The 26,465-nt window shown below is 41.4% G+C and overlaps 1 protein-coding gene across 3 annotated transcripts; it reads left to right on the top strand.

Moving 5' to 3' along the window:
• Positions 1-3,583: 3,583 nt before the first annotated feature.
• On the top strand, positions 3,584-26,293 carry mfsd2b (MFSD2 lysolipid transporter B, sphingolipid). Of its 3 annotated transcripts, none has more exons than XM_061704533.1 (15): positions 3,585-3,828; positions 5,950-6,290; positions 11,742-11,867; positions 11,938-12,062; positions 16,666-16,789; positions 18,166-18,244; positions 18,320-18,501; positions 20,641-20,728; positions 22,090-22,211; positions 22,356-22,439; positions 23,771-23,854; positions 23,990-24,099; positions 24,163-24,306; positions 24,764-24,940; positions 25,547-26,293. In XM_061704533.1, the coding sequence occupies exons 2-15, from the start codon at positions 5,967-5,969 to the stop codon at positions 25,593-25,595; spliced, it is 1,818 nt and encodes a 605-aa protein (XP_061560517.1). In that variant the 5' UTR covers positions 3,585-3,828; positions 5,950-5,966; the 3' UTR covers positions 25,596-26,293. The 3 variants fall into 3 exon arrangements, with proteins under 3 accessions (XP_061560518.1, XP_061560517.1, XP_061560515.1); XM_061704531.1 differs by having other exon boundaries at positions 3,590-3,828; positions 20,638-20,728; XM_061704534.1 differs by lacking the exon at positions 25,547-26,293 and having other exon boundaries at positions 3,584-3,828; positions 20,638-20,728; positions 24,764-24,944.
• Positions 26,294-26,465: the final 172 nt, after the last annotated feature.

Here is a 26,465-nt window from a genome sequence, read left to right as displayed (position 1 = left end):
AAACTCAAAAGCTTTTCTTTTTTTGCCTTTTTAGCTACATGCTGCTTACAGTTTAGGGCCATACCCTACCGTTTGGGTACCAAGCGCCATAACCTTGTATACCTTACCTTTTGAGTATCAAAAGCCATACCCTAAAGTTCGGGTACCAAGAACCATACCCTGTTTGGTTATTTAAGCATTGTATTGTTGGAAACGAACAACTGTACCCTTGGGTACAAAAAAAAATGACCCTGCATTTCAGGTTTCTATAGCCATACCTAAACGTTAGGCTACCAACCACGCAGTAATCTCTTGTTCAGGTACCAAGCACGGTATCCAAAATACAGAGCTTTGCCTTCCAAGGGCCGTACCATAACAATTAGGTAGAAAGGGCCGTACATTACCACTTGGTAATGTACCAAAAAACCTACTCCAATGCTTGCGTGCGAAGAGCTATACCCGAATGTTCAGGCACTGAACCCGTACCCTTTTATACCAAAGGCACTACCCTACCATTGGGTGCCAAAATCCGTACACTACCGTTTGGCTACTAAGAACCTTACACTTTTGGGTGTCATGTACCCTACTCTTGGATACAAAGGATTACACCCAAACCTTTTGGAACCAAATAGTTTACCCTAAAGGTCAGGTACCAAGTTCTGAACCCTTTAGTACGAATAGGCATACCCTAATACCAAAGGTAGTAAGTACCCTAATGTTTGGGTACCAAAAGCTGTATCCTTCCGTTTGCTATACCCTACCAAAAAGGTACTAAGAGCCAAAGCCTATCATTGGGTACCAAATGGCGTCATTAATGCTAAAAAATTGCTACATGCTACTACTGTCTCCTTGAATATATGGATTTTAGTTGTTATCTAATAAATTGTATTGCCTACAGTCATGGCCAGAAACACTGGGGTGCCAATGTTTTTAGCCATGACACTATATATGTAGTTTTAGCCAAAAACATTGGCACCCCAGGGGTGCTATACAATACTACTATATCCCAACTCCTGTTCTATTGTGTCATTGCATATTTATTAACACTCCAAATTTTGCAACATTTGGGGTGTCCTCCTTCCCAAGGAGATGACGACCACTACCGCGTGATGAGATAGCCCGAACGGGTTTGACGAATCCTGAGGACGTTCCGTCGTCTGGCTTCATCAAAACTCCCCGCAGGAATGGGAATGGGGTTGTTTCCCTGCTTGAACGAGGAATCTTTTGAGCGTGGACTCCTTCCCATCACCCCCTTTTTTCCCGGCATTCTCCTGGGCCGAATGCTATTATCCGTCGTCAATATTTTAAAGCCGTCAAAAGAGCGTGCGCACGAGACGGGATTAGCGGATGTGAATGGTCAAGGTCAGGACAGCGGCAGTGTGGTGAACATTCTAATTCTTCAGACTTTCACACTGATGCACTTTGCAGAATTCCGATCTGAATTTTGGGTTAAGGGGATCAAGGTGCGATGAAGAAGAGAGATTCGGAAAAAGGGAAAGAAAAGCGCACATATTTTTTTTGTGATACATATTTCGTAAGTAAAAGCATACCCCCGTTAATGCGGGTCATATGGCGGACGGATCACTCGTGTGGTTTTGGGGCTAAGGGGGTCTTTGGCGTGATGTGTTCTTGCTGTCACAATTGGAGGCCCCCTGTGGAGAGCCAGAAGACAATTCTAAAACATCAACATTGCGATTGTGTGTGAAATTTTAGCTCCTCCAACAGATGTGGCAAAGACTCGTATTTTTGGAACCCTACCATATGGGGTACCAAGGGCTGTACCTTCCCGTTTGGATGGCAAGCCCCCATATCCTACCGATAACAACGTAATCTAACAATCGCGTACAAAACATTGTACCCTGCAGTTCAGGTACCGAGGTCGCTTGGGTATCAAGAGCCCTACTATTTTGATACTAAGTGCCATACCCTGCTGTTTTCCGCACGCAACCCTTCAGGTGCCAAGAACCATATGATTGGATATCTATGGCAGATCCATATTCTTTAAGTACGAAGAGCCTATTGTTTGGAGGCCAATGGTCGTACCCATGTAAGCCAAGGGCCGTACATACCCTTGGGTACCAAGGGCTGTACTTTTGGGTATCAAAAGCCGTACCTTTGCATACCTGTTCCCTACTGTTTGGATACCAGCGGCATACCCTTGAATGCCAAGGGCCACACCCTACTACTTTCTGGGTACTGCGCCAAGTACCCTACCTTTGCGGTTCCAAGAACCATACTCTACTGTTTGTATGCAAGGCGCTGTGACTTACGGTTTGTGTTCCCCTGCAGTAACATTTGTGTGGAAAAATGATCTCTGCAAAGTCCCGCGGTATAGTAGAAAATCCACAAAATAAAATTGGATACTGATACTAAATCCAAGATACAGTAAGGCCGTGAAAAGTGGAAGTGAAAAAAATGCTGTTGTCATTGGGAGGTTTGTTCAAAATCATTCAAATTATTCTGGAACAGTCATTTGGATCGTCGATATAGGAAAATCGGAGAAAAATATCATGTGCGTTTTAATTTGCAACACGGTGTGGTCGTATAATCCTTTTCAAGGTGATATCTATGCCGAGACACTATTAATAAAGCAGAGCCCGGGTGCTTTATGCATCACGATGCTGTAAGCATCGAGCGATGATATACTGTGGGAACAAGGTGGCCAGATTCTTCTCACAAGGCACACACCTCTCGGAGGCTTGAATCACCGCCAGTGACATGAAGCCAAACTTCATTGTTAGCATTCCACCTGCTGCTGCTTAATTACAGGTACCAGGTACCACTGACGCGAGCTGGAATGTCACCGTCTTGGGATGGTCAGGACGCCTCAATGCTGGATTGTCAATTGTAGGTAGGGCAAGAATGTCTTCTGTTTTTGTGTGTCTGGCATTAATTGACAGCTCTTTTTTTTTTTTTTTTTTTTAACGGGTATTTTTGATCGCCAGGTTTCCGTCTTATGCAACCGGCTCCGTGGAAATGTGATAGTCATGTTGTGAGCCATCGGTGACGGCAGCTGGTTCAAACTGGTTCCGATGATGCTTCACCATTTATCACATAGGGAGGTCACACGGTGATTGATACACTCACGACACAACATTAGGCACACTCCAAAATAGGCCTGTATACTAAATTCAGCCGAATTACTACCTCTTCTATCAATCTAAAATTACATTCAAAACTCAAATTGAATTTTTCCTCAATATTCAATACTTTTACTGTTTACTGTTAAAAATATGATGTTACTTTTATTGCAATTGTATTATGTATGTATGCATTATGGTGTGTATAAGTTTAAGTGATTGAAATGTGATTAGATTTTGTTTGAATTTGGAGCAGCAGCATTTTTGAAATAGCTTTTGTGTATGATAGGTCTCCCTAATATTGTGAATTGATAACAGCCAATTGGACTGAACTGGGACTTTTGCTTCAGTAGTTTACCTACATTGGATTGTCATTCTCATTAAAAGTGCATATAATAGCGATGATAATAATGGGGACAGTATTATTCTTGTTCTTATCACTATTAGTTCCAGATTATTTATAAAAGTAACGATAATAAATACAATTTTAAAACATTGTAACCTTTCATAATAGAGCTAATACATGATATTACATTTTTGTGTGTGCGTGTTTGTGTGTGAATGAGTGTTGCAGTACACGGTGACGGTCGCACGGGGTCGCCGCTGAAGAGCACCGACCGTCGCCTGTTTGGCTTTTCCTCGCCGTGTCTCTCCGGTTGTTCTCCGCAGTCTCCTTCTCATCCCGCCCCGCCGCCGACGATCTGCTGCCGCCGCACACACCCAGCGACCCGCCGCTGCACGGAGCTCGCCTCTCTTCCACCAACAGCAGGTAAGACCCCGCATTTGTGTTTATTCACGTCCTTTTTTTTTTTTGTATAGATGTGTTTTTATAAATATTCATTATTGATGTGCACTGCCAGGAATAGTAACAGACCCCTTTTTTTTTTTTGACACGGGACTCGCGTTGCATCCCGTTTGCACTTTGTGGACAAAACATTAGGTACACCTGATACACACACACACACACACACACACACACACGCACACATAACCTACACACACTGGTGAGGAAATTCAGGATTGGAAAAGAGGCCGAGTACAAATTAGACAATATGATTATTCTGATTGTGATTTTGCACTGCATCAGTTATTGATCATTTTGGTCATTTAGTTACATATTGGGAGGGTCAAAATATTAGGAGCAGCTGTCAGCACTAAAAAAAAAAACACACCCATGTAAAGATAATGTTTCATTTTGATGTTATTAGTAATTTAACAATGGGTGTATTATTGGGGTTGCTGTCCACCCGCAATGCATATTTTGGTTAAACGAGGTAACCATAATCTTAGGGACAGCTCTACACCACTGTAAATACGCCATAATAAACGTATTATTCAATTAATAGCATAAGATCTAAGCATCATTATCATTATGATAGATGTTTTTTTTCTATTATTTTATCCCTCCCCATCCACCCCAACACCCCCCCCCCCCAAAAAAAAAATAGAAACAGCTCTCAGTATGATGTAGCAATAGTAATAACCATAATTGTACTTTTTTCCCCCACAAATGCACCAGAAGATGGTCCTGTGGGTTACATGGTGGTCATCTACAGACACTGATGAAGCAAACTAATTAGATGAAAAGTAATACCTCATCATAAAAGTGTCATATTTTGTTTGTACAGGCATTTTGTGGGTATTAAAATGCTCATGAACACCATCCACAATCACACGTTTCTTGTTATTGTCATTTGCACATCATACAGAAAACTGTCTAATAATCATAATGTTACATTAACACGCTGTAATAAAATGATCATATTATGTTTGTAAAGGTAGGTTTTTTTTTGTATTAAAATGCACAGGAACTCAAAACCCGTGTATCTCAAAACATCTTTCCCATTTAAATGAATGGCAATATAATTAATCCGTTCCACCTCCCTTAAAAACAACAACACCACCCAAATATATTTTTAAAATCATTTTTTAATATGAAAAACATCCAATCAACTGTATTGTACTGTATAAAAACACAGTAATAACATTTGCTCCCGACATAAACTGCAAACCTGGAAAATGTGAGCGCAAAGCATGACAGTACCTAATGTTCTATCCTTCCTTTTTCTCTATGTTTGGTGGAGTCTATTGCCGGTTGGCGAACCTGCTTCATGGTGCATTAGCGCCACCAAGTGATATTGTCCTTCCACTGCAAGGAAACCAATGTGAATTAAAGGTGGCCAGATGTTGTGACGTTTGCTGGCACCATCTAGTTTATCTCAGATTTTCGCTTGCTCATCTCAACGCAAAAAAAATCGGCCAAGTGATTGCTCGTATCTCAAAGAACTCGTAAGCGAGGCACTTGTATCTCAAGGCAACTCTGTATATGATAAGTAATCATTCATCCATCCATCCATTTTCTGTACTGCTTATCCTCACTAGAATGTAGTCTAATTATGCCACAGTAATATTTGTTAATTGAATGCAAAGTGGGAAGTATAATATTAGTGACAATGATTTAATAACGACATAGATGAATTTCAATCAATATACAGTGTTTTAAACATTTGTCAATATGGATAATAGTTCTATTTCATAATGACATGATTATGTTTTTAAAGGCTGTAATAAAATGCATGTATGTAACAAACAGTTGTCAAATTGATATCAACTAACACAAAATGTACGGTAGCAGTATTATCTTTACAAAGGCCGATTTTAGTGTGAGGTGTACCTCACCTGTGATTACCATTTAGGTGTGTAGTAGTATGTGTGTGTTTAGTATCGTTCCATTATGGAATTCTATGCGCATAATGTGTGCCAGCATTCCTGAGCTCACATGTTGTGCATACTTGTTATTGAGTATGTCTATTTTGTCCGTGCGTGCGTGTGTGCGTGTGTGCGTGCGTGCGTGTGTGTTTCATCCCCTGCTCCGGCCTCCCCGTTCCAGAGCACAACAGCATGTGAATGGCGACGGAAATCGTCCGAGTTGTCCGGGAGGAGCAGGAGGAGGAGGAGGAGGAGGAGGAGAAGAAGGAGGAGGAGGTGCAGTCAGAGCTCCCGGCGCGTAGTCAAAGCCACGTCCAATTCCCGCCCCGCCTTCTGGCGCACACCCGCAGCCTCAGCCCCACGTGCTTCGGCGCACCCTCCCAGAAGAAGCACACCTGTCGCCTCACCCACAGCCTCTCCGCCATGGCCCGCGGGGAGAACGGCGCCCAGGGGGGCCTGGCTGCGGCGGGGAAGATACTCAAGCCCACCGAGACGCTGTTAGCCGCCAAAGTCCCTCAGCAGGTAAGACCAGCCAACCCTTGTGAGATGCCCTCAGGTGGTGTTTGGATGAGGAAAACTATTGGTGGTATGCATTTTAAAAAAACATGCAGTGAATTCAAGAGATTTGTTTCTAAATACATTGTGTGTGTTTGAAGATTATTGTTGAAAAATGCGTACTCAGTTTTGGAGATAAAGTTTTTTTTTTTTTTATTATTATTTTTTTTTTTACCATTTCAATTTTCCTGATTGTCTTTGGGGTGTGGCTTAAACGGGGCCCGGTGATACCCAGCATGTGTTGCGCCTCCACAACTATTTAAGAACTTGAGCACCTTTGTTCGCGTCTACGGTTATCCGCTGCTATTGTGACACGCAGTTAGCTCGGTATCTATGTTTACACCCTTAAAGCGTGGCTGCTTTAGAGCGCCTCGTTGTTGGCTGTGAGTGCACGCACATCACACAGAGAAAGACGGAAGCGCGGGGGTGTTTGGTGGGGTGGGGATAAATATATAAATCCGACTTGACAGCCAAAGTATGGACCGAGGCTTGGGACTGGAGTGTCCGCTTCAGTGCGCCTCGTTGTCAGCCACGAGTGCCTATATGTCATGCAAAGAAAAACAGAAGAAAGAGAAGGAGGGAAAAAGTAAATAAAAATGTCTTAACTTGTCAGCTAGCATGTTGACTTGGGCTTCAGGCTGGCATATCCACTTTAGAGCGCCTCATTCTTCAGGCTGGTGCGACCGATTTAGAGCGCCTTGTTGTCGCAGTGTGGAAAATGGTCACGTGGGATATATTCCAGCCACCGGAGGCTGGGTGGAAATATTTTCACGGCTCAAACATGTAGTTATGTGTAAGTATAAGAAAGATGCTTGACGAAGTAGCATCCATTTTCTTCAGGTTGTAGTAGTGGTGTTTGATTTTCAATTGACAGTTGAGCAGGACACCCAAAGCATTCGAGAGCGGAGAGAATGGATAGATTTTTCACCATTTTTACCATTTCATATACTATTTTTTTTTTTCCAATCATTTAAATTTGACAGGGTTGGTAACAATATTCTCTGTGGTGTGTTAAATTCAGAAGATATTTCCTTTCACTTTACAACAACTTTAAGCTTTGTTTTTGGGGCTCGTTTTCTTAAGCATGTGGCTGCCAGATTCTGGTTGTTCCTGTTCCTGTACCTTCATTTTCTAGTTTGTCACTGAAACAGCCTAAGACATGACTCACATAATTTGCCATCATCATCCTTATTCGTGTTTTTTGTTTTTGTTTTTTTTTCTTACTCATTTTTTGAGCGTGTCCGAGTGCCTGATTCTGGTTGTTTTTGTTCCTGTGGAATCAGTTTGCAGATTTTTTGACAAACTTCCTTAGTGTCTGATTCCTGCTCCTGCGCCAGTTTTGTGCTGACTGTTTCGCTGGCTGTGTGTGTCTCAGTGTAAACACGTGGGATGGGACTCATTTCTTCAGCGGGACTCACTGAAGATTTCATGTATTAATGGCATAAGAAATGTATGTTATAGCAGTAGGATTTTTTTTTAATAAATGAAAGTAAAAAATAAAATATATGACTTTACGGATGAGAAAAAAATGGAACACTAATATTGTGTACATTGTTTACTATGCAATTTTTTAAAATCTTATTTTTACGTAAGTTTATGTTTTGTTTTAGTTTTATTACAAGATAATAATAGTAATGTATTATCGACTGAGATTTAATACAAAACAAAAATTCTACCTTTAACATAATAATGTTACTGTTAAATATATTTCCCGTACGTCCAATATATTTAATTATTCATGAATACATTCATCTTCCGTTCCGCTTATCCTCACTAGGGTGGCGGGCGTGCTGCGGCCTATCCCAGCAATCTTTGGATGACACCCTGAACTGGTCGCCAGCCAATCGCAGGGCACATAGAAACAAACAACCATTCATGTGCAAATTCACACCTACGGGCAATTTAGACTCTTCAATCAACCTACCACGCATGTTTTTGGGATGTGGGAGGAAACCGGAGTGCCCGGAGAAAACCCACGCAGGCACGGGGAGAACATGCAAACGCCACACAGGCGGGGCCGGGGATTGAACCCCGGCACTCAGAACTGTGAGGCGGATGTTATATTGTGATATTTTTACATTGTGATTATTATCTATCGATTAAATACATATATTTATTGTAAGTACAATATATGTATGTAAAAAAAATATAGTATGATGAAGTTGTAGCTAATCAAGTGTCCTGTGATTTTTAGTATTGACGTACGTGTTGAGCAATGCAGTTTTTTTTTTTTTTTTTTTTTTTTTCCTTTCGTGTGAACAACATTCGGCGGCACGTCCTGTTTATCCCCTTTGATGATAGCTGGAGAGTCGGGAAGGAAAGAATAAGAAAAGCTAGAGAGAAGAGCGAGAGAAGAGTTCACAGCATATTTTTGCACATCATCAGTGGCGTGGTGCCGCCGAAAAGACTTTGATTTCCTCTCCAATTAGCCTTAATTGCAGCGAGAGCCTCAGCCTTTACTTACCTCTGACCCCAGTCGTCTCGAGATGGAATAATTACGCGCCTCCCTCCTGGTAATTGTCGCTCCCCGGGCTCTTCATGTTTTGACAGGGCCACGGTAATAAGAGCGTTTCACCCTGAGATGCGGTCGCTTTGCTGGTGTTTCGACTTTGGGTCGCTCTTATTCAGCACGAAAGATGGCCTCAATTTCAACGGGTGACTGACTGCAAGCAATTCATTTTCAACCAAAACAACGGAATTTTCACGTGACATTTTCTGTACTGAAAAACTGATTTTTAAATTGGAAATTTTAAAACACTTAGCGTATCCGTCCGTCTATGTTGTCTATAACCAGATGATACTCGACTGCTGATTATCATTTGTCTGTGAAAACCGACGACTCCATTTTGTGCAACTCCAAGTGTCAGTTTGATGTTTTCATATTTATATGAAACGGTTCAACAATGCAAAAAAATAAAGACGTTGGAATTTTATCCCAAAATGTTCGTTTAAAGTACATTCTTTTGACCTAAGCCCATTCTTGTTTTCGTCTTAATGCTCATCTGTGAAAATGCAAGCTTTGACAACATTGCCATATGAATATGAAAAATTTAATTAATGCAAAAAACACAAAAACGTTACAGTGGACCGAGTTCTATTCATGGTTTGGCATTCGCAGATTCACGTATTTGTAGATTTTCTTTTTTATTAACCAATCTCCCATTATTCGTGGAACCCCCGCTCACTTGCTGTATTTTTTGTTTTTGCCGACCTGCGGCTTATTTGCGCTTTTGTGGACCCAATTCCCCACTTATTCAGTTCCCCCCCACCCCAAAAAAAACCCTACTAATAAATTCATGGCAATCATAATGAGCATCAGTTATTCGTGGATCTTCGATATTCGCAAATAGCAGGGGTCCAGTGAGTGTATTTTAGTAGCAAATGTTTCTATTTTCCGTGATTATTTTCGACTAAACATGATTCTAATTTCCATCTGCAAAAACTGAAGACATTAGTATTTTCTGCAACTCCATGGGCTCTATTTTTGTGACTACTATAACTCTGTGAGGAGGTGGGCTAGACCCAGTTTTGGTCATTTCGGTCACCGGTGTGGGCGTCACCGCAGCCGACTTCAATCCTATCCAATCGAAGCGGCTTATTTCATCCCCTTTAAAAGCGACGCAAATAGTCTCGCTTGGAGACGTCTCTACTTGCAGGAGAGGACTCGCTGATCCGCGCGTGACTGGTGCATTGAATGTTAGCGGATACCCTCATTGAATACAGAATGAGCTAGTAAAAAACCGCTGGCGGCTTAAATACGTCCGCAGACCTCGGATTTTGCGAGATCGCTCTTGACTGAACACCATACTCTATTCCATCTGTGAAAATGGAAGACTTTCGCATTTTTAGAAGCTCAATGTGTCGCTTTCACAATATCACTAAATAAGTCTTGTGTTCTTGTTACTGTGGCAATTTCAAAGACCGCCTCGTTAACTACGAACTGAACTGTTGATTACCAAGAGAGATTGTACGTAATTGCGCCTCTTGTAACCACGCGGAGGCATCTTTGGATTTGTTACTCATCATTTCATCAACATCTTTCTGGGAACTTCAATTCAGGAGTGTAAAAATACAAAAAAATAAGTAAGACATTTCACCATCCATTATTCAAAGTGACACATTGTGGACGTGTCATTGAAAATAGAAATACAGCAGGCAGGAAATTGCGTCAAAGAGCGAAGTTAAAGTTAAATAAATGACTCATTGTGACTCCTAAAAAGTACTGTTTTGGGTCATCACAACCAGTAAATAATATTGTAATATTAATAATTACATTGCAATATCAACTAATCTAATGGTACCCTGAGACTTTCGGGGACTCTGTACCTAATCATTGGGAGCAAAGTGGAGTGTTTACCGTTCTCTGAATGCCTTTTTATGATCGAAATAAAAATAAACAGAGCAAACAGGATAAATCAATAGACACTTCACCACCTTGTTATTTACATGCCGTCATTCCACACCGTCATCATTTTTCACTTCCGCAACCTCAGCCCGACCGGAGCATCCCGACACTTTTAAACCTTTATAAACAGATGCTGGGCACTCACTGGCGAAACCAAAATCTCCCAAACCGCGGGCACGCTCGCCACCCAAAGGTCTGCTTGCCGCTTTTATTCCTCCCAAATAGAATATGCTAATTGCACGCTCTTGCGGAGGACCGCAAATATGCGCAACTATAAACTTGTCAGAGCTCTGCAAAGGCCAATCATACTTTGAAAAGTGGAAATAAAAGCCCTCGATCAGGATATATATCTGGATTTGCAGTAAACCTTACAAATGATAGTGCATTTTGTTGTAAAGCAGACTAATTATACTGCATTGTGTCGGAAATCTTACCAATTACAGTGCAGTACACTTTACTCTGGAATTATACTAATTATGTAAAGTGCTCTTTGTAGGATTTATTTACTGACATCAAAACGTGTATACGCTATCTCTTTTTTTTTTTTTTTTTTTTTTTTTAATGTAATGAACAAGACAAAATACAAAACATTTTAAAAAAACTAATAAAGAGATACAAGGACAGACGAATTTTTTAGGAAATCTCAATAATAACTTTGTATTTACTTGTAAACCCTACAAATTTCATTGCAATTCGTATATAGGAAATACTAACTGCAGTTGGTATCTAGGAAATCATGCTGAATACCGTGCATTTTGTAGCAAATTTGACTAATCACTACATTTTGTAGGAAATGTGACAAATTCCAGTGTATTTTGTAAACAACAAAAAACAAATCGTATTAATAACGCTAAATGTTGTCGTAAATCTCAATGATTACACAGTATTTTGTAGGAACACTTACAAAAATCCAGTGAAATGTTAAAAATATGTCCATTTTTAATGTGTTTGTTGTTGTTGTTGTTTTTCCTCCCTAACCCTAACCCCCAACCCCTAAAACCTAAATCCCTTAGACCGACCCGAGTCAGAAGCTGACGGTGTGCAACAAACTGTGTTTTGCCATCGGCGGCGTCCCCAAAGAGGTTGCAGCCAGCGCCACCGCCTTCTTCCTGCAGATCTACCTGCTGGACGTCGCCCAGGTGAGCCCGAATGCCAACGTGACGTCTTTAAGATGAGGGTTCCATCCCGGTGAAAATGTTCCCTGCGCAGATCAACGCCTTCCAGGCCTCCATGGTGCTGTTTGTCGGGAAGGCCTGGGGAGCCGTGGTGGATCCTGTGGTGGGCTTCTTCATCAACAAGACCAAGTGGACCAGGATCGGCAGACTCATGCCCTGGTGAATAAGTCTCATGACTTGTGAAATATAATTAGAATAAGAAAATAAGATGAAAGAATTAAAAATATATGCTTATTTTCAGTTGTGAATCTGTGCAAAGTTGCAAATGTAGCAAGTGACATTTCACCCCCTCAAAAAACACCCCCTCTTTTTCTTATGCTATCTTGCTAATTTGTGATGTGGACCAAAACGGTTAAGGGACTACCAAACAAAATACAGTCGTGCCTTGAGATACGCGTTTAGTTTGTTCCGTGACCAGGCTTCTATCTCAAAACACTTGGATCTCAAATCATCCTTCCCCATTGAAATGGATGGAAATGCATTTTATCCATTCCAGCTCCCCTTTGTTGAACATGTTTTTTTCTTTACAAAAAATGCACTAAAACGTATTCTAGTGTATAAAAACCCACAGTAACCACAATTGCTTGCCACGTTACCTGTAAATGCGGAAAATACGGGCACAAAACACAAATTTATCTCATGTATTGTCCCCCCTTGTTGTTCTACTGTGGTGTTTATTGGCGGTTGGCGAACCAGTTTAACAGTGCATATTGTCCTTCCACTGCAAGTGAAACCAATGCGAATTGCTGGCGACTGGATATTGTGAAGTCGTATCTCAAGGCACCACTGTAGGTTCTTGTCGTTTTTTGTATTTATTTTCTGTTTCGCCCTACATCAACAAAAAGCCTGTGGCAAATTTTAGCTTTAATTGCGCTCTTCCTGACGCACCCTGCGTTTACGTAACGCTTCGTTTCAACTTTGGGCGACATCCACTTCCACCGGGATCTTTGGTTTTTAGTGTCCTGGATTTACTCGCGCGAGGCTTTTACTGTCGTGATGGACTTAAGAAGCGGGCTGCTTTGTGTAAAGCAGCTGCTGTAATTACACACACACTTTAATGCTGCTTATACATTATAGGCCTTTAGATCACACGTGTATGAGCAGACCAGGCTTGGAAGAAGGCCAAGTCAGGGGAGCAGAGTGAAGCTGAGGCCCACTTTAACCACCTTGCCTGATTTGGGAGTCCGCGGGCGAGTTTGTTTCCGGAGTCTGCTGCGTTACAATCGACATCTTTTGACTCGCGTGACGTCTTTGTCGTTATTCGCCTGCCTCGTTGGTGGAAAACTTCCTAGACAGGAAGTGCCTTTCCCCTCCCGCTCGTCCTGTCAACCAGCAGCCATATGTAGACCAGTGCTCTGGTTTATGAGGTGACAGTAAAGTAAAGCAAAAAATGGAGCTAATGGTAATCATCTGCTCCTGGGTCAAACTGTCACCAATATAAAAACCAACAAAAATGACATACAGTGCCGCCTTGAGATACAAGCGAACCAACTTCCGATTTTTTTTTTTTCAATCGATACTAGCCATCGTTCAAACGAGTTTTTGCTTTAACTTGGAAGCAAATATTTGAGATATGAGCGCTGTATGGTGGCTGCGAACTCATTTCAACTAATTCCACAACAAGCAGCCGTTTGACAGGTAGTGAACAATACTGCAAAAAAAAAAAAAAAAAGAGCCTTCAAACCGTTTAATGCCACTCACAGTTGAAGTTTACTGTCAAAATAAACATAAAACAAGAGAATCCCACATTGTTTATTTAAAACAACCACATAGTTTTGCCGTAGGTCCGGTTAGCTAGCAGGCAATACAAAACGCCATAAACGGGCCAATGAATAGGATATAAGCGGTGGCGTTACAACATCCATCCATCCATCCATTTTCAACACCGCTTCTATATCATTTATCCTCTGTAAAAAAGAAAAAGAAAAAGACTATTTTCACTGCAGCTTACGGAGTCCCTTACAGTAGTTGTACAATTGTTCTTCATTTGTGTTTGTATGACTGCATTATACTGCCAAGTGGCCCACCCCAGAAGGACACGCAATGAGTTAATCATGAGCCGCAAAATGTTGAATTCTTTCCATTCTATTTAAAATGTAATACATTTTTATGAAGTATAATATATAAAGTGCTGTTTTCGTTATTAAAAGACACATTACCAAAAAAAATGAGAGGAGGCTAGAACAGATTAATGTAATTTCCATTAATGTCGATAGTGAAAGATTATTTGAGCTACGAGTGTTTTGAGTTTACGAGCGCAGTCACGGAATGTATAAAACTTATATCTCAAGGCTCCACTCTATTTGATTTATTATTATTCCTAATTGTCATGAGGTGTTAAAAGAAGTACAGTAGACCACCGCGTACTTGTGCTTCACCATGAATCCGTGGATTTATTTTTCCCATTTTTTTTTCAAATTCTTTTTTTCAAATTTGTTTCTTTTTTTCCCCCTCTTTTTTTGAGGGGCACTCATCCCAAAATAGTTTATTGATGGTTTATCCCCACTTATAAAATAATTTCCGGGTTAAAAAAAAATGCAATTATGATGGACGTCAATCATGTGCTGATTTTCACTATTGGCTGTCCGACCTGGTCCCAATACCTTGCGAATAGTGGGGTTCCACTGTACGGCTGGCAGTGTTTCCACCCCACAGACAACGACACTTTTAAATAAAACGAAGTAAAAGTTGCTGCAACTTTAGGTGTAGCGTAAAGCAGCCTTTGTGGTACCTCTAAATCCCCTCTGTTCCTCTGCTCCTCATCCAATTAACACCTTTTAAATAAGCCAAGCGAGATTTTCTTCTTATCAGTTGGATGGCATTTAGGGAGGGAGTCTTTTGTGCAACATCTTGCAGAAGCATTCCCATTCACGGGACCCTGTCATGGCCCACCGGTGGAACAACCCCCCCAAACCCCTCTCGCCATTCGCCCCAGAACCCCTCCCTCTAATAGTGCAGCACCAGCGTTGTGCGTCGTCTTTTGTTGTGGCAAACAATCGGGAGGAGAGCGGAGCTACGCAGCCGGACGCTACCAGAAACCACTCGGGCTCTCACTCTTCATTATTCCTGTTCCTGCATCACGTGGTTACAGGTTGCTTGTTGTTGTTGTTTTTTTTTTTTTTTTTTTTTGGCACCGTCACCTAAATACCATCACTTTTTTTGTCCTTTCAAAATATGGCGGGGTCTGAATCATACTGTGGGGAAAAAAAATTCAATTGTAAAATATGTTCCTTGGCTCCATAAAGGTTAGAAATCACTGCTCTAGTCAGATCGTGTATTTTAATAAGTCTGGTCAAACCAACGTTGCATGACACAAATAATGGGTGCTAACTTACTGTAATTAAATTACTTTATTTTTAATTAAATGACTTCACCCATACCGAAACTTAGACATACAAAATACAAGATTTTACTGTAGTAGTCTGACATAGTGGAATCGTGAAAGAGCAAATTTGTCTCGTAGTCTGATCCGGGCATTACGTGTTGCCTGACTCAGACGTGTTGTCTGTTCCACACCGCCGACATGTTTTTTTATTTTTTTAAACAACTTTATTGGCCGTCGGATATTTACAGGACTACGCCAAAAGACACGCGACAAGGCTAAAAGTAAACTAGCTTTTGGATTCAAATATACTGTACACGATGGCGACGCGGAGTAAATGTCTTTTGCGGAGTCATTGATCGGATCGGCGAATTATGACATTAAAGCCGATCAGCATAAAATGCTAATTATTGCCGATAAGGCAATAAAATCGATGTAAAGTCTAGAAAAAGTCATCTTTTTTGGGGGGGCGGGGGGTAACTTTATTCTGTGCTTAGTGGAGTTTTGGGAGGAGGTCATCAGATGTGGGGGGTGAAAAAAATTATACTAATGACAAATGATACAGATTGATTCCGATTTATTGTTACATTTTTTTTATTATTATTTCTATAATTTTTGGGTTTTACTTATTCTTTTGCCCCCCCCCCCCCATTGTCCTATGGGGCAGTTACGACTGTGCTCTACAACTCTGCCAAGCGACAAGAGTCAAGTTTTGACAAAGTTTTCGCTCTGACTTCCTTTTCCTGCGCCATCAAGCCTCATGTCATTCAAACATCCTACTTAGGGCTTATTTTTTTCATTGGCCTACAGTATATGGGGCAGTTGTGATTTTGCCCTATAAACTTAGCTTCGCAACAAGTGGCATTTTTTTACTGAATTTTCCTCCTGTTCCTTCCTAATTGCTAATTGCCTTCCTAGGTTTATGTCTGCTAGCAAGCCAACAAAATCATTACTGTTTGTTTTTGTTTTACTTTGGCTTTCCACCCCCATTTTTCTAAGCTACAGCTAACGTAACTTTGCTTAACACATGACGCGAACAGTGATGACGGAGTCGTACTGCTTTGATCGCGAGTCCGCTTGAAAAGCTTGAGAAAAAGCAAAACACGAACTAAACAGAAATAACATTTAAGCTTGCAAAGAGGCGCGGCAACTTGTTGCTAGGCAGAGTTTGTAGGGCACAATAATAACTGCCCAATAGTCCATAAGCCAATGACAAAAAAGCACCACAAAAAAAAAAAATTACAGGTAAAAAGCTGCAGCTACTGAGCGCTGTACGAATGTGTATATTATACAACAAGGTTTAAGCAGACAGCTTAGTTTAACTTAGCTTAGTGTTGTGACCTGGTTCTGATGTTGCATAACGGATTAAAGCGGACACCGTTTGATTGACAGCTGCGGTTAAAATGGCGTCCCCACCCCTGTGCCCGTCCCCTCCCTTAGGATGGTGGGTTGTACGCCGTTCTTGGTGGTGTCCTACTTCTACCTCTGGTACGTGCCCCCCTTCGTTACCGGGAGGTTCGTGTGGTACCTCGGCTTCTACTGCCTCTACCAGACCCTCATCACAGTGAGTACCGTACTCGCAACATGAACTATTTCCACCACCGCAAATGTACTGTACGTGCACCGTTCCAAACTGTAAGTTACATGACGAGGGTAAAAAAAAAACACGACTGTTGGGTACCAGTACCCCAGTGACAAAGGTGCCACGCCACCCTACTGGTTCTACCTCACAGAAATGGGCACCATCCTATCAACTAAGGCACCACCTCACAGAAAAGGGGACTATTCTGCTGACAAAGATACTGTCCCACTCACAAGGGTGCCACCGTTGTGACAAAGGTACTGTCGAACAGACACAGGTACCATCCCAGGGACAAGGGAACCACCCACTGACTAAGGCAGCACTTCACTGACAAGGGTACCACCCTACTGACAAGGTTTCTACCCTATTGACAAGGATAGTACCCCAGTTAAAGGGGAACCAGGAGGTTCCCCTTTTACCTCTGACATAGTGTCAAAGGTACCACACCCAAACAGCCCTTTAAAGCCACACATGTTCAAATTCACAGATACTACAGTGCAGAATGTGGAAAAAATAATACCTGCGCCTCACATGCATATTTTGTTTTGCTCTGTAATTTTTATATAAAGTCAATTTCATTTGAATAATCAATGGAGTAATCGGTAGAATAATTGATTCTAAAAATATGGATGGCTGCAGCCCTAGTACCATCCCAGAGATAAGGGTACATACATACCACCCAAGTGACACTGCCAAAGGCAGCTTTTTAAAAAAAAATTCCTTTGAGGTTTGTGTCGTTTTTACCATGTCATGGCAAGCCTTATATCTTTAAGGCTAAAGTTACAACGTCTAATTTTTTTCCTCCCTCAACTTATCATCTAAAATGTGAAGTTTCATGAAATGAAAGTTGAAAGTGAAAAATTAACAGGAGTAGTAATCAGATGTGGGAATTACCCTCCCGCTTCGAGAAGACGTCAGACGTTAGAGCTCGGGGCTGTCGGGGCGCCGCCCCCCTCAAAGGGAAAGTGCGGCTATTCCTGGCCTCTTTTGTCATCACGCTCCGTTCATCTTCTATTTGGCCTGTCATATCGTGCTACGCTAATGGCGCGATAAGTATACACTTGCCAGATAAATGCCGCTTACTGCTGTGTGTGGCCCATCAAAATGAAAGCATGCCGTCCTGGATGTCGTTCAACATTATCAGGGTTCTTATGCTAACATTTAAGACTAATTTCCTCAGTTTATAGGCTGTCTCTTGAATCGGATCAAGCAATAGAGATCTCCTGAAAGTCTCATTCCGCTTATATCTGTGCTTGTTGTGTTATTTCACCTTTGATCACCCAAAATCAGTGGTGTTCTTGCTCCGGCTTGTGTGAGTCTTTCTGTGTTGTGACCCGCTTCAATTGTTTTCCCGGTAGTGCTACCATGTGCCTTATTCCGCTCTTACCATGTTCCTGAGCACGGACCAGCGGGAGCGCGACTCGGCCACCGCCTACCGTAAGCGCCTTCCAAATGCTAACTGTCAAGTTAATCATTTGGGAATAACGGGATGTTTGTACATTTTTCAATCAGGAATGACTCTGGAGGTGTTGGGCACCCTGGCCGGCGCTGCCATCCAGGGCCAGATCGTGGCCAGTGCCCACAGACTCAAACACTGCCAGGGACCCAACGGCACCAGCAATGCGCTCAACAACAGCGGCGGGGCGGAGGTCGTCCGGAATTTGGTGCGCTCAGAGGAATACATGTCACATGCTGTAAGGAAAAATAACTAAAAGCTTTTAATACTTTACAAAAGCAGATGACTGGGGTTGCATTTTAGTGCCGTGAGTGATGCAATAAATACGATGAGCTGACTAACCCAAGTAAGAAGTGGAAATGAATGAATAACTTTCCTGCAAAATTTGGAATGGTGGAGAAAGTCGGAATTTAGGGAATTTGAAAAATAATTTCCAAGACGTTCTGAGTGAGGTGACGATTTTGAAGTTGGAATGATTTGAATTTGTGGCTGAGAACAACAACAGCATAACGTGGGAATGTAACCCACCAGTCAAATGACTCCCCCCCCCCCCCCACAAATGAAAAGCAGGATTTCTGTGAGATTGGATGTTGGGGATCCCTCCTATACGCCGCCTTGAAGTCATTAGTCTATTTATATACCGGCCAAAACGCTTAAAGACATCTCACATCTCAGGCAAAAGGGATATTCCATCCATCCATCCATCCATTTTCTGAGGCGCTTCTCCTCACTAGGGTCGCGGGCGTGCTGGAGCCCATCCCAGCTATCATAGGGCAGAAGGCGGGGTACAACCTGAACTGGTTGCCAGCCAATCGCAGGGCACATGCAAACAAACAACCATTCGCACTCACATTCACACCTACGGGCAATTTAGAGTTGTCAGTTAACCTACCATGCATGTTTTTGGGATGTGGGAGGAAACCGGAGTGCCCGGAGAAAACCCACACAAGCACGGGGAGAACATGTAAACTCCACAAAGGCCGGGATTTAACCCCGGTTCTCAGAACTGTGAGGCAGACGCTCTAACCAATTGGTCCACCGTGCCACCTGCAAAAGGGATATTTTGCAGGAAAAAAAACATGGCTAAAGAACTCGATACCTAACTAACTAGATCGTGGACTAAATAAATAAATAGACAACAACTAACAGATTAAGTAGCTAACTGCTCACAAAATATCCAATTAAATTATTTGCTAAATAAGTAGCCAAGCTGACAAACTAACTATTATTCAATAAACAATTAGATAAAAAAAATATTAGTTAAGTATCTTAATAACTAACTAACTAACAGGACTAATGGACTAATTACTGTAAATGACAAGCTAATTAACTAAATCACTAGCCAGCTAATTAAGTAGCTAACAAGCTAGTTAGTCAGCCAATTAAGCAGCTATCGTACAAGTTAACAAAATTACTATCGAAATAAATAAAATAAATAGATAGCTAATTACTTAACTAACTAGCTATCTAAGTAGCTTTCAAATTAAGTAGATAATCAGGCTCGCTAAGTAGCTAACTAACTAAAATAACCATCTGACTAACGACACTAGCTAGGTCAGTGGCTAACTAGCTTACTAACTACCTAAATTACTTGTTAACTACATAAGTAGCTATGTAGCTTACATGTAAACTAAATAATTAGCTAACTAAATAACTGGCTAGATAATTAACTAGCCTACGAAGTAGTTCACTAGTCAAATATGTTTTTAAATTGAAACTCGTAAAAACCTAAGCATCAAAATCATCACGGTTCTTGCTGTATTGTGAATGATCGCTCTAATTTGGATTTTAAAAACAAAACCAAAAAAAAAATGCAACAAATCGGATGTACTGTATAGTATTTACTTTTTATTGGACACCCAGAATAAACATCTTTGATTTGCATTCGGTTTTGGTTTCTTGCGATTAATGTAAAATTGGTGTCAGTTTGGTTTGAAACTGTGACTGATGAACCATTTTTGTCCCAGCAGAAACACGTGCAGGTGCTTTGTGTCTGTAATATTAGTGTTTGTGTGCCACTGCAGAGTGGAAAAGTAATGTGATAGGTTGCATGTTGGGATTTTGGTTTTTGGCCGCAGCTATTTGGGCCTGGCTTGTTCTTTCCGACACATTTTGGGTAAAGCCTCCTCGGTGGTTTGGGTAAAGGCAAATAATGACGGCGGGAAAGGGGAGCAAACAAACGCACATAAACAGCGGAGTCGCTATTTTTGGCGTCTGAATTGCCGTCCCTGTTTGCTCACTACTGTATTCTGCAAGGAGAAAGTAACACAGCGCAACACAACTTGCCAACAAGGCGGCGGGATGGATTAGAACAGTTTGTTAGGACATTAGAAATTATTAAAATGGAGGAAGTGACGGCATTTTCTGGTTGCAGAAGGAAGTTTACATGATCGCTGCTGGTGTCATCGGGGGAATCTTCCTGGTCTGCACTGTGATCATGTTCCTGGGAGTCAAGGAGAAAGATGGTGAGGCCTTCACTTACCACTAACTAACCAGCATGGAGAGGAGAAAAATCATCAAAAACTGTAAACAAAAGGCGTGTTCATCGTCTGAAGTAAATGTCATTTATTTAGGGAACAGGTTTAACAGTAGTGTGGTAGTCTTCGGTACATCCTGGTGGTTTTAAAAATATCAACTGAAGGAAAACACTTCAAAGTAGTCACCCTGAAACTTCCCAGGCGCTTTCAGTTATAACTCATAAGATGCAAAGCACTATTTGTCAAGGGAAATGTTGTATTACGCCACAAAAACATCACATTTAGCCTTAAAGGACTACAACTTGCTTAAACAGACTGCCGGTGGTTGACACAAACACAAATTGCCAAATTTTGTCTCAAAAAATATGTATTTTGGAGGAAATTATTTCTTTCCCACTGAAATGCAACATTTTGAAAAATGTGGTCCCCAAAAGTGAAACTCCCTCTTTTCGCGCCCAAAAATACATCATATTTTATTTAAAAACTCTAGTTTGCCACGTACAGAATATGCAATACTTTGGAATTAAAACATATTTAGCCATAAAAGTGCAGTATTTGTTCACTAAAAGCCCAAAGTTGATACATAAAGTTGTATTCTCTACATAAAAAATGTAGAGAATGTCTACAGTTTGGGATCATTTCACACTTAAAAAAGAAGATAAAGTGCAATGTGTCTACTTTAAAACAGGATTGGCTTCCAACTGCACATCGAGGGAAAAGTAAACATCATGAGCAAATTTAATACAGCCTACCACCGCTAGTTAGGACGAATTGTAATTCTCCACAGGTGTTCAATGATAGACACAGCCGCCAGTGCACTTTCAACAGCTTTAATGAACATAAAATAAGAAAACAGGTAATAAGCACATTCATTCACGAGCTGCCGATGGCCACAACTCGCGCAGACGAACTCAACACGCAAACTGGCTAACGGGTTATCCAATCGACAGCCAGCCAACTCCACTCTCTCATTGGCTGACTCCCACGTCACTCAACAGGGCAGGCTGCAACTTTTAAAGCCACACAAATTCAAAGTCACAGATACCACAGTGGGGAACCTGAGGATGGCGACCGCAAGTGGACAAAAACAATACCTTCACCTCACATGCATATTTTCATTTGGTATTATGCATAAATCATCAATATATAAATAAAATAAGTACATAGCCTGTACGTCGTGGCTTTTCGTCTATTCTGCAATGTAAACGCAGCGATAAACAAGGGACTCCTGCAAATGCAACGCTGTATTTGTCCACAAAAGTGCACTATTTGTACACAAAAACTCTAAGGTACCTGTCAAAAAAAGTCTGCGTTTATGCATGTTAGTCACTGCCCTGATTCTTGTCCAGATCCGTACGCGCCAAAGACGGAGAAGCAGATTCCGTTCCACCGCGGCTTCGTCATGGTGATGCGTCACGGTCCTTACCTCATCCTCACTGCCGCCTTCCTCTTCATCTTGGTGGCCATTCAGGTAAAAACACAGCCAGCCCGATCGATGCTAATGGCTCTCGGCCCGGTCGGCGGATCAATGGAGAGCAAGTCCCGCTTTCTATTTCTGCTACGTTTGGTGTGCTCGGCCGCCATCGTGTGACTCCTTGTTGCTTGTTGTGTGCAGCTGGTGCAGAATAATTTTGTCCTCTTCTGCACGTACGCGGCCGACCTGAGGGAACACTTCCAGAATATCGTGCTGACCATCCTGGTGAGTTGACACTTTCATTCTGCCTTAAACAATATCATTTTCTCTCAAACAGGCTAGTTTCCCCTCGTAAATGTTACATTTGGACATTAAAATTCCATGTTGGGCCACAAAAGTGCTGTATTTTTGCACAAATAGACAATAGTTGACACAAAAAGTAGTGTTTTGGCACAAAAATAATATTTTGGGCCAGAAAGTCTCAATTTCTCCACAGAAATTCAATATTTTGGCTGCGAAAGTGCGACTGTATATATGTGCACAAAAAGCCAACGCTCGACGCTGAGTGACTTGACACTTTCATTTTGGACATAGACGACGAATTTAATGGAAAACAAAAAGTTCTATTTTGGAACGTATAGTTTACAGTAGTTCCTCGTTTATCACCTGGGTTACGTTCTAGAACCCCCCCCACCCACGATAGACGAAAATCACATATATTCATTTTATTATTTACATATACATTTTATACCTTCATCCATAATACCAATACAAAATACGCACATGAGGTGCAGGTATTAGTTTTGTCCACTTGGAGTCACCATCCTCACATTCTACACTGTATTCTCTGTGACTTTGAATATGTGTGGCTTTAAAAGGCGGGACCTGCCGTGGTGAGTGACGTGGGAGTCAGCCAATGAGTGTAGAGTTGGTTGAACAACAATATGGCCATTACATGGCTAGTCTCCCGTAAAAATCCTTTTTGATCACATGTTATATTTGTAGACAAAAAGACACTGGTTGCCACTGAGTGCGCTGACATTTTCATTTTGGACGTTCCGACAGAAATACTCTATTAAAGCTGGTTTATTCCTCCCGAAATGAGCTTTAGCAGATGTTTGACTTCCTCCACACTTTAAATTCAACTCGTTGGAGAATTCAGCCAAAAAAAAAACTCATTAAAGTGCAACTAGGGACATAATGTTTGCCTTTAGGTTTTAAATATATTTGCACAAGTGATAATCATTTAAAACTCTGTGCCTCAGGGGTGATTTTTTTCAACCCCGGGCAGAATTCGTCATTTCTTGTCTGCTCCGGTTTAGTATACAGTGTAACACAAAATATGTAATTCATCCTTTTGCCGAGTCCCGATCCGATACCGATAATGCATTAAGAAGAAAAAAAAGAAAGTGCAGCCTAATTGTCTCAGCTGTCCTAATTTTCAATTGAATTGTATTTATTTGAACTAAGATATTACTTTTTCATGTGGCAATATCTTTGTAATTCAGGATTATTTTGTCATTTTAATGACCTTTTAAAAAAAAATCTTACAGTTGTAGCTTAAAGTTGTTCCTCGAGTATTTGTTTTAGAATGTGTATACGTTGTGTGCTCTCAGGTGTCTGCAGTGGTAAGCATCCCTCTGTGGCAGTGGTTCCTGCAGAGGTTCGGGAAGAAGACGGCAGCTTTCTGCGGCATCACGGTGAGTCTATCATCACACTTGTATTACTATTAGAATTATATTATTATTATTATTATTAATATTATGAGTATGAATACAACTTGGCTATTTGCATGTGTTGTCACAATAAACAGATTTGCCATTTCGTCTCTCTAGTGGATCATGCCCTTCACAATGATGCTGGTGTTCATCCCCAATGTGGTGGTGGCGTACGTGGTGGCCGTTTCCTCCGGACTCAGCGTGGCCGCCTCGCTCCTCCTCCCCTGGTGAGACTCCATTATTGTAGTGCGCTATTTCCACCATCTTGACCGTTAATATGACTGGTGCAGGTCTATGCTTCCCGACGTGGTGGACGACTTCCGCTTGGCCAACCCGTACTGCAAAGGCCACGAGGCCATTTTCTACTCCTTCTACGTCTTCTTCACCAAGTTCGCCGCCGCCGTCTCTCTGGGCGTGTCCACCTTGTGCCTGGAGTAAGTCGCCATCACTCGCATCCAGCTCCGTTCCGGTGACTAATGGATCCGGTGGGGCACTGCCCCACTTGGCACCGGTGCAAGCAGACTGTAACGTAACGTTTGATGACTCGCCGTGAAATTGACCATATTTGGACACACGACGTTTCCGCCCGACAGCAACAATATACAAATTGATGGGCAACTCTAAATTGTGAAAATATTTGGTTTTCGTCTTTGTGTGTGGGCAAAGTATCATGGCAAGGTTTCGTGACTCGCCATTAAACACAAAATTCGAATAAGATGAGTTTGAAAAATCCAGCCACCGGAGGCAGTTTCACTTAACAACATGAAATTTTGTAGACATGTCTACCAGGAGTCGATCCAAAAAGTATTAAAAATCTATGCCCCAAAACGTGCAGAAAGTCTGCCATTTTGGTTTGCTTAAATCTTTGGTTATCTTTTTGTGCATGCGTAGGTTCGCAGGGTACGAAAACGGCGCCTGCAAGCAGCCCGCCCCTGTGGTGTACACACTCAAGCTGCTCATCGGCGCCGCCCCAGTGGCCTTCATCATCACAGGCCTCATGATCCTGCTTCTGTACCCCATCACGGAAAAAGTGCGACTGCGCAATAAACTACACTTGGAAGAACTGCGGTGAGTCACAATCAAGTTTCTCTTGGCAACATGAAATTTGGCAGATATGTCGATCATGAATATGTGCACAAAAAAGTCACAAGCAGCACATGCCCTAAAAGACACAGGAAGTCCACCATTTTGGTTTCAAGTGACCATTTTGCTGTCAATTTGGACATTTCCAGGTTTCCTTCAAAATACAAACTCATCCGAAAGATTTTATCCACTTGGTACTAAATTTTAGCCATGTATACTGGGCAGATGGGCAGTGCCAAATATTGAACATTTTGGATTCTTGTGATTATGTACGGGTGGAGCTTGGCAATGAAGCTTAACGACTCATCAAAAATGAATAAACTGAGTTGAAAATTCAGCACCCTGAAGACAGTTTCACTTTGTAACATGAAATTTGGTAGTTATTTTTATCATGTGTAGACCCACAAAAAAAAGTCTCAGGAAGTAATGCTGGAAAAATGCACGAGAAGTCTGCCATTTTGGTTTTAAGCATGATAATGGAACAACTCTTCATAATTGTTTCACTTTAAATTCATAATGTACAAGGTTTGTGCAATTGTAAAACCTATAAACACAGATATGTTGTTATTATTTGTATTTTATGTAACACAGGAAACAAAGCAGCGTCTCCAGAAATTCGCATGACTCGGGTGTGATGTGACGTGAGGAAAAATTCCAGACACCGGACTTGTATTCCAGTGGTGCGTGCTGGGAAATTGGTGGCTATTGGTGTATATTACACTGGGACTTGATTTGTTTTTAAAGTGAACATTTTTCGTTTCATCACGTACTGTATAGCCATGATATAGTAAGACTATTTATACAAATGAATGTATATCAGGGTTTTATTGTTTTTCTCCTCTTCACTTGCTGTGTCTAGTTGCTCTGCAACACTTTTATTTATTATTTATGAATCATGTGAGGAAAAAGACGACACGGTACGGTTTGTTGCGGTACTTTGCCGAGGAAGTGAGATGAGCACAGTTAAGAAAAAAGCCACAAAGCTATGAAAACATGTCTATTTTATTTTTATTTTTTTAAAGATAGTTATTATCCCTACAGCGTTCTGAAGCTACTTCCTTCCATGTGCGTGTTGCTCCCTCTAGATCTAGAATGTGATATTGAACCTGCTCAAAGAGGAAATTTTGTGCAATCCTGAAGTTTTTTTTTCGTCTCCATTTTATTTAATTTCCGTTAGTTGACGAACAATCAGCGTGGATTGATGACCTATTTGGTGCTGAGACTATCAGACATTGTGGTGTACATGTGTCGGATGGAGCCCATTGAAATTGCGTACTTGCCAATCTGATTATTTATCTGATATCAACAGCCCTGCAATAAAACCTCTCATCATGATGATCCTCATTGTTTTTATGTCATTCCTGTGTGTGTGTGTGTGTGTGTGTGTGTGTGTGTGTGTGAGTGTGTGGAACAGATTGATTTTGGATTAAAACATTTTTTGGGTGGATGAACAAAGAATAACTGCTTCCAGACTGAAAGAAAGAAAATTGTCAAAATGATGAGAAAATAG

This window comes from Phycodurus eques, chromosome 18, assembly GCF_024500275.1.
Source record: "Phycodurus eques isolate BA_2022a chromosome 18, UOR_Pequ_1.1, whole genome shotgun sequence".
Lineage (NCBI taxonomy): Eukaryota > Metazoa > Chordata > Actinopteri > Syngnathiformes > Syngnathidae > Phycodurus > Phycodurus eques.
This window is presented reverse-complemented; position numbering and strand designations above follow the sequence as displayed.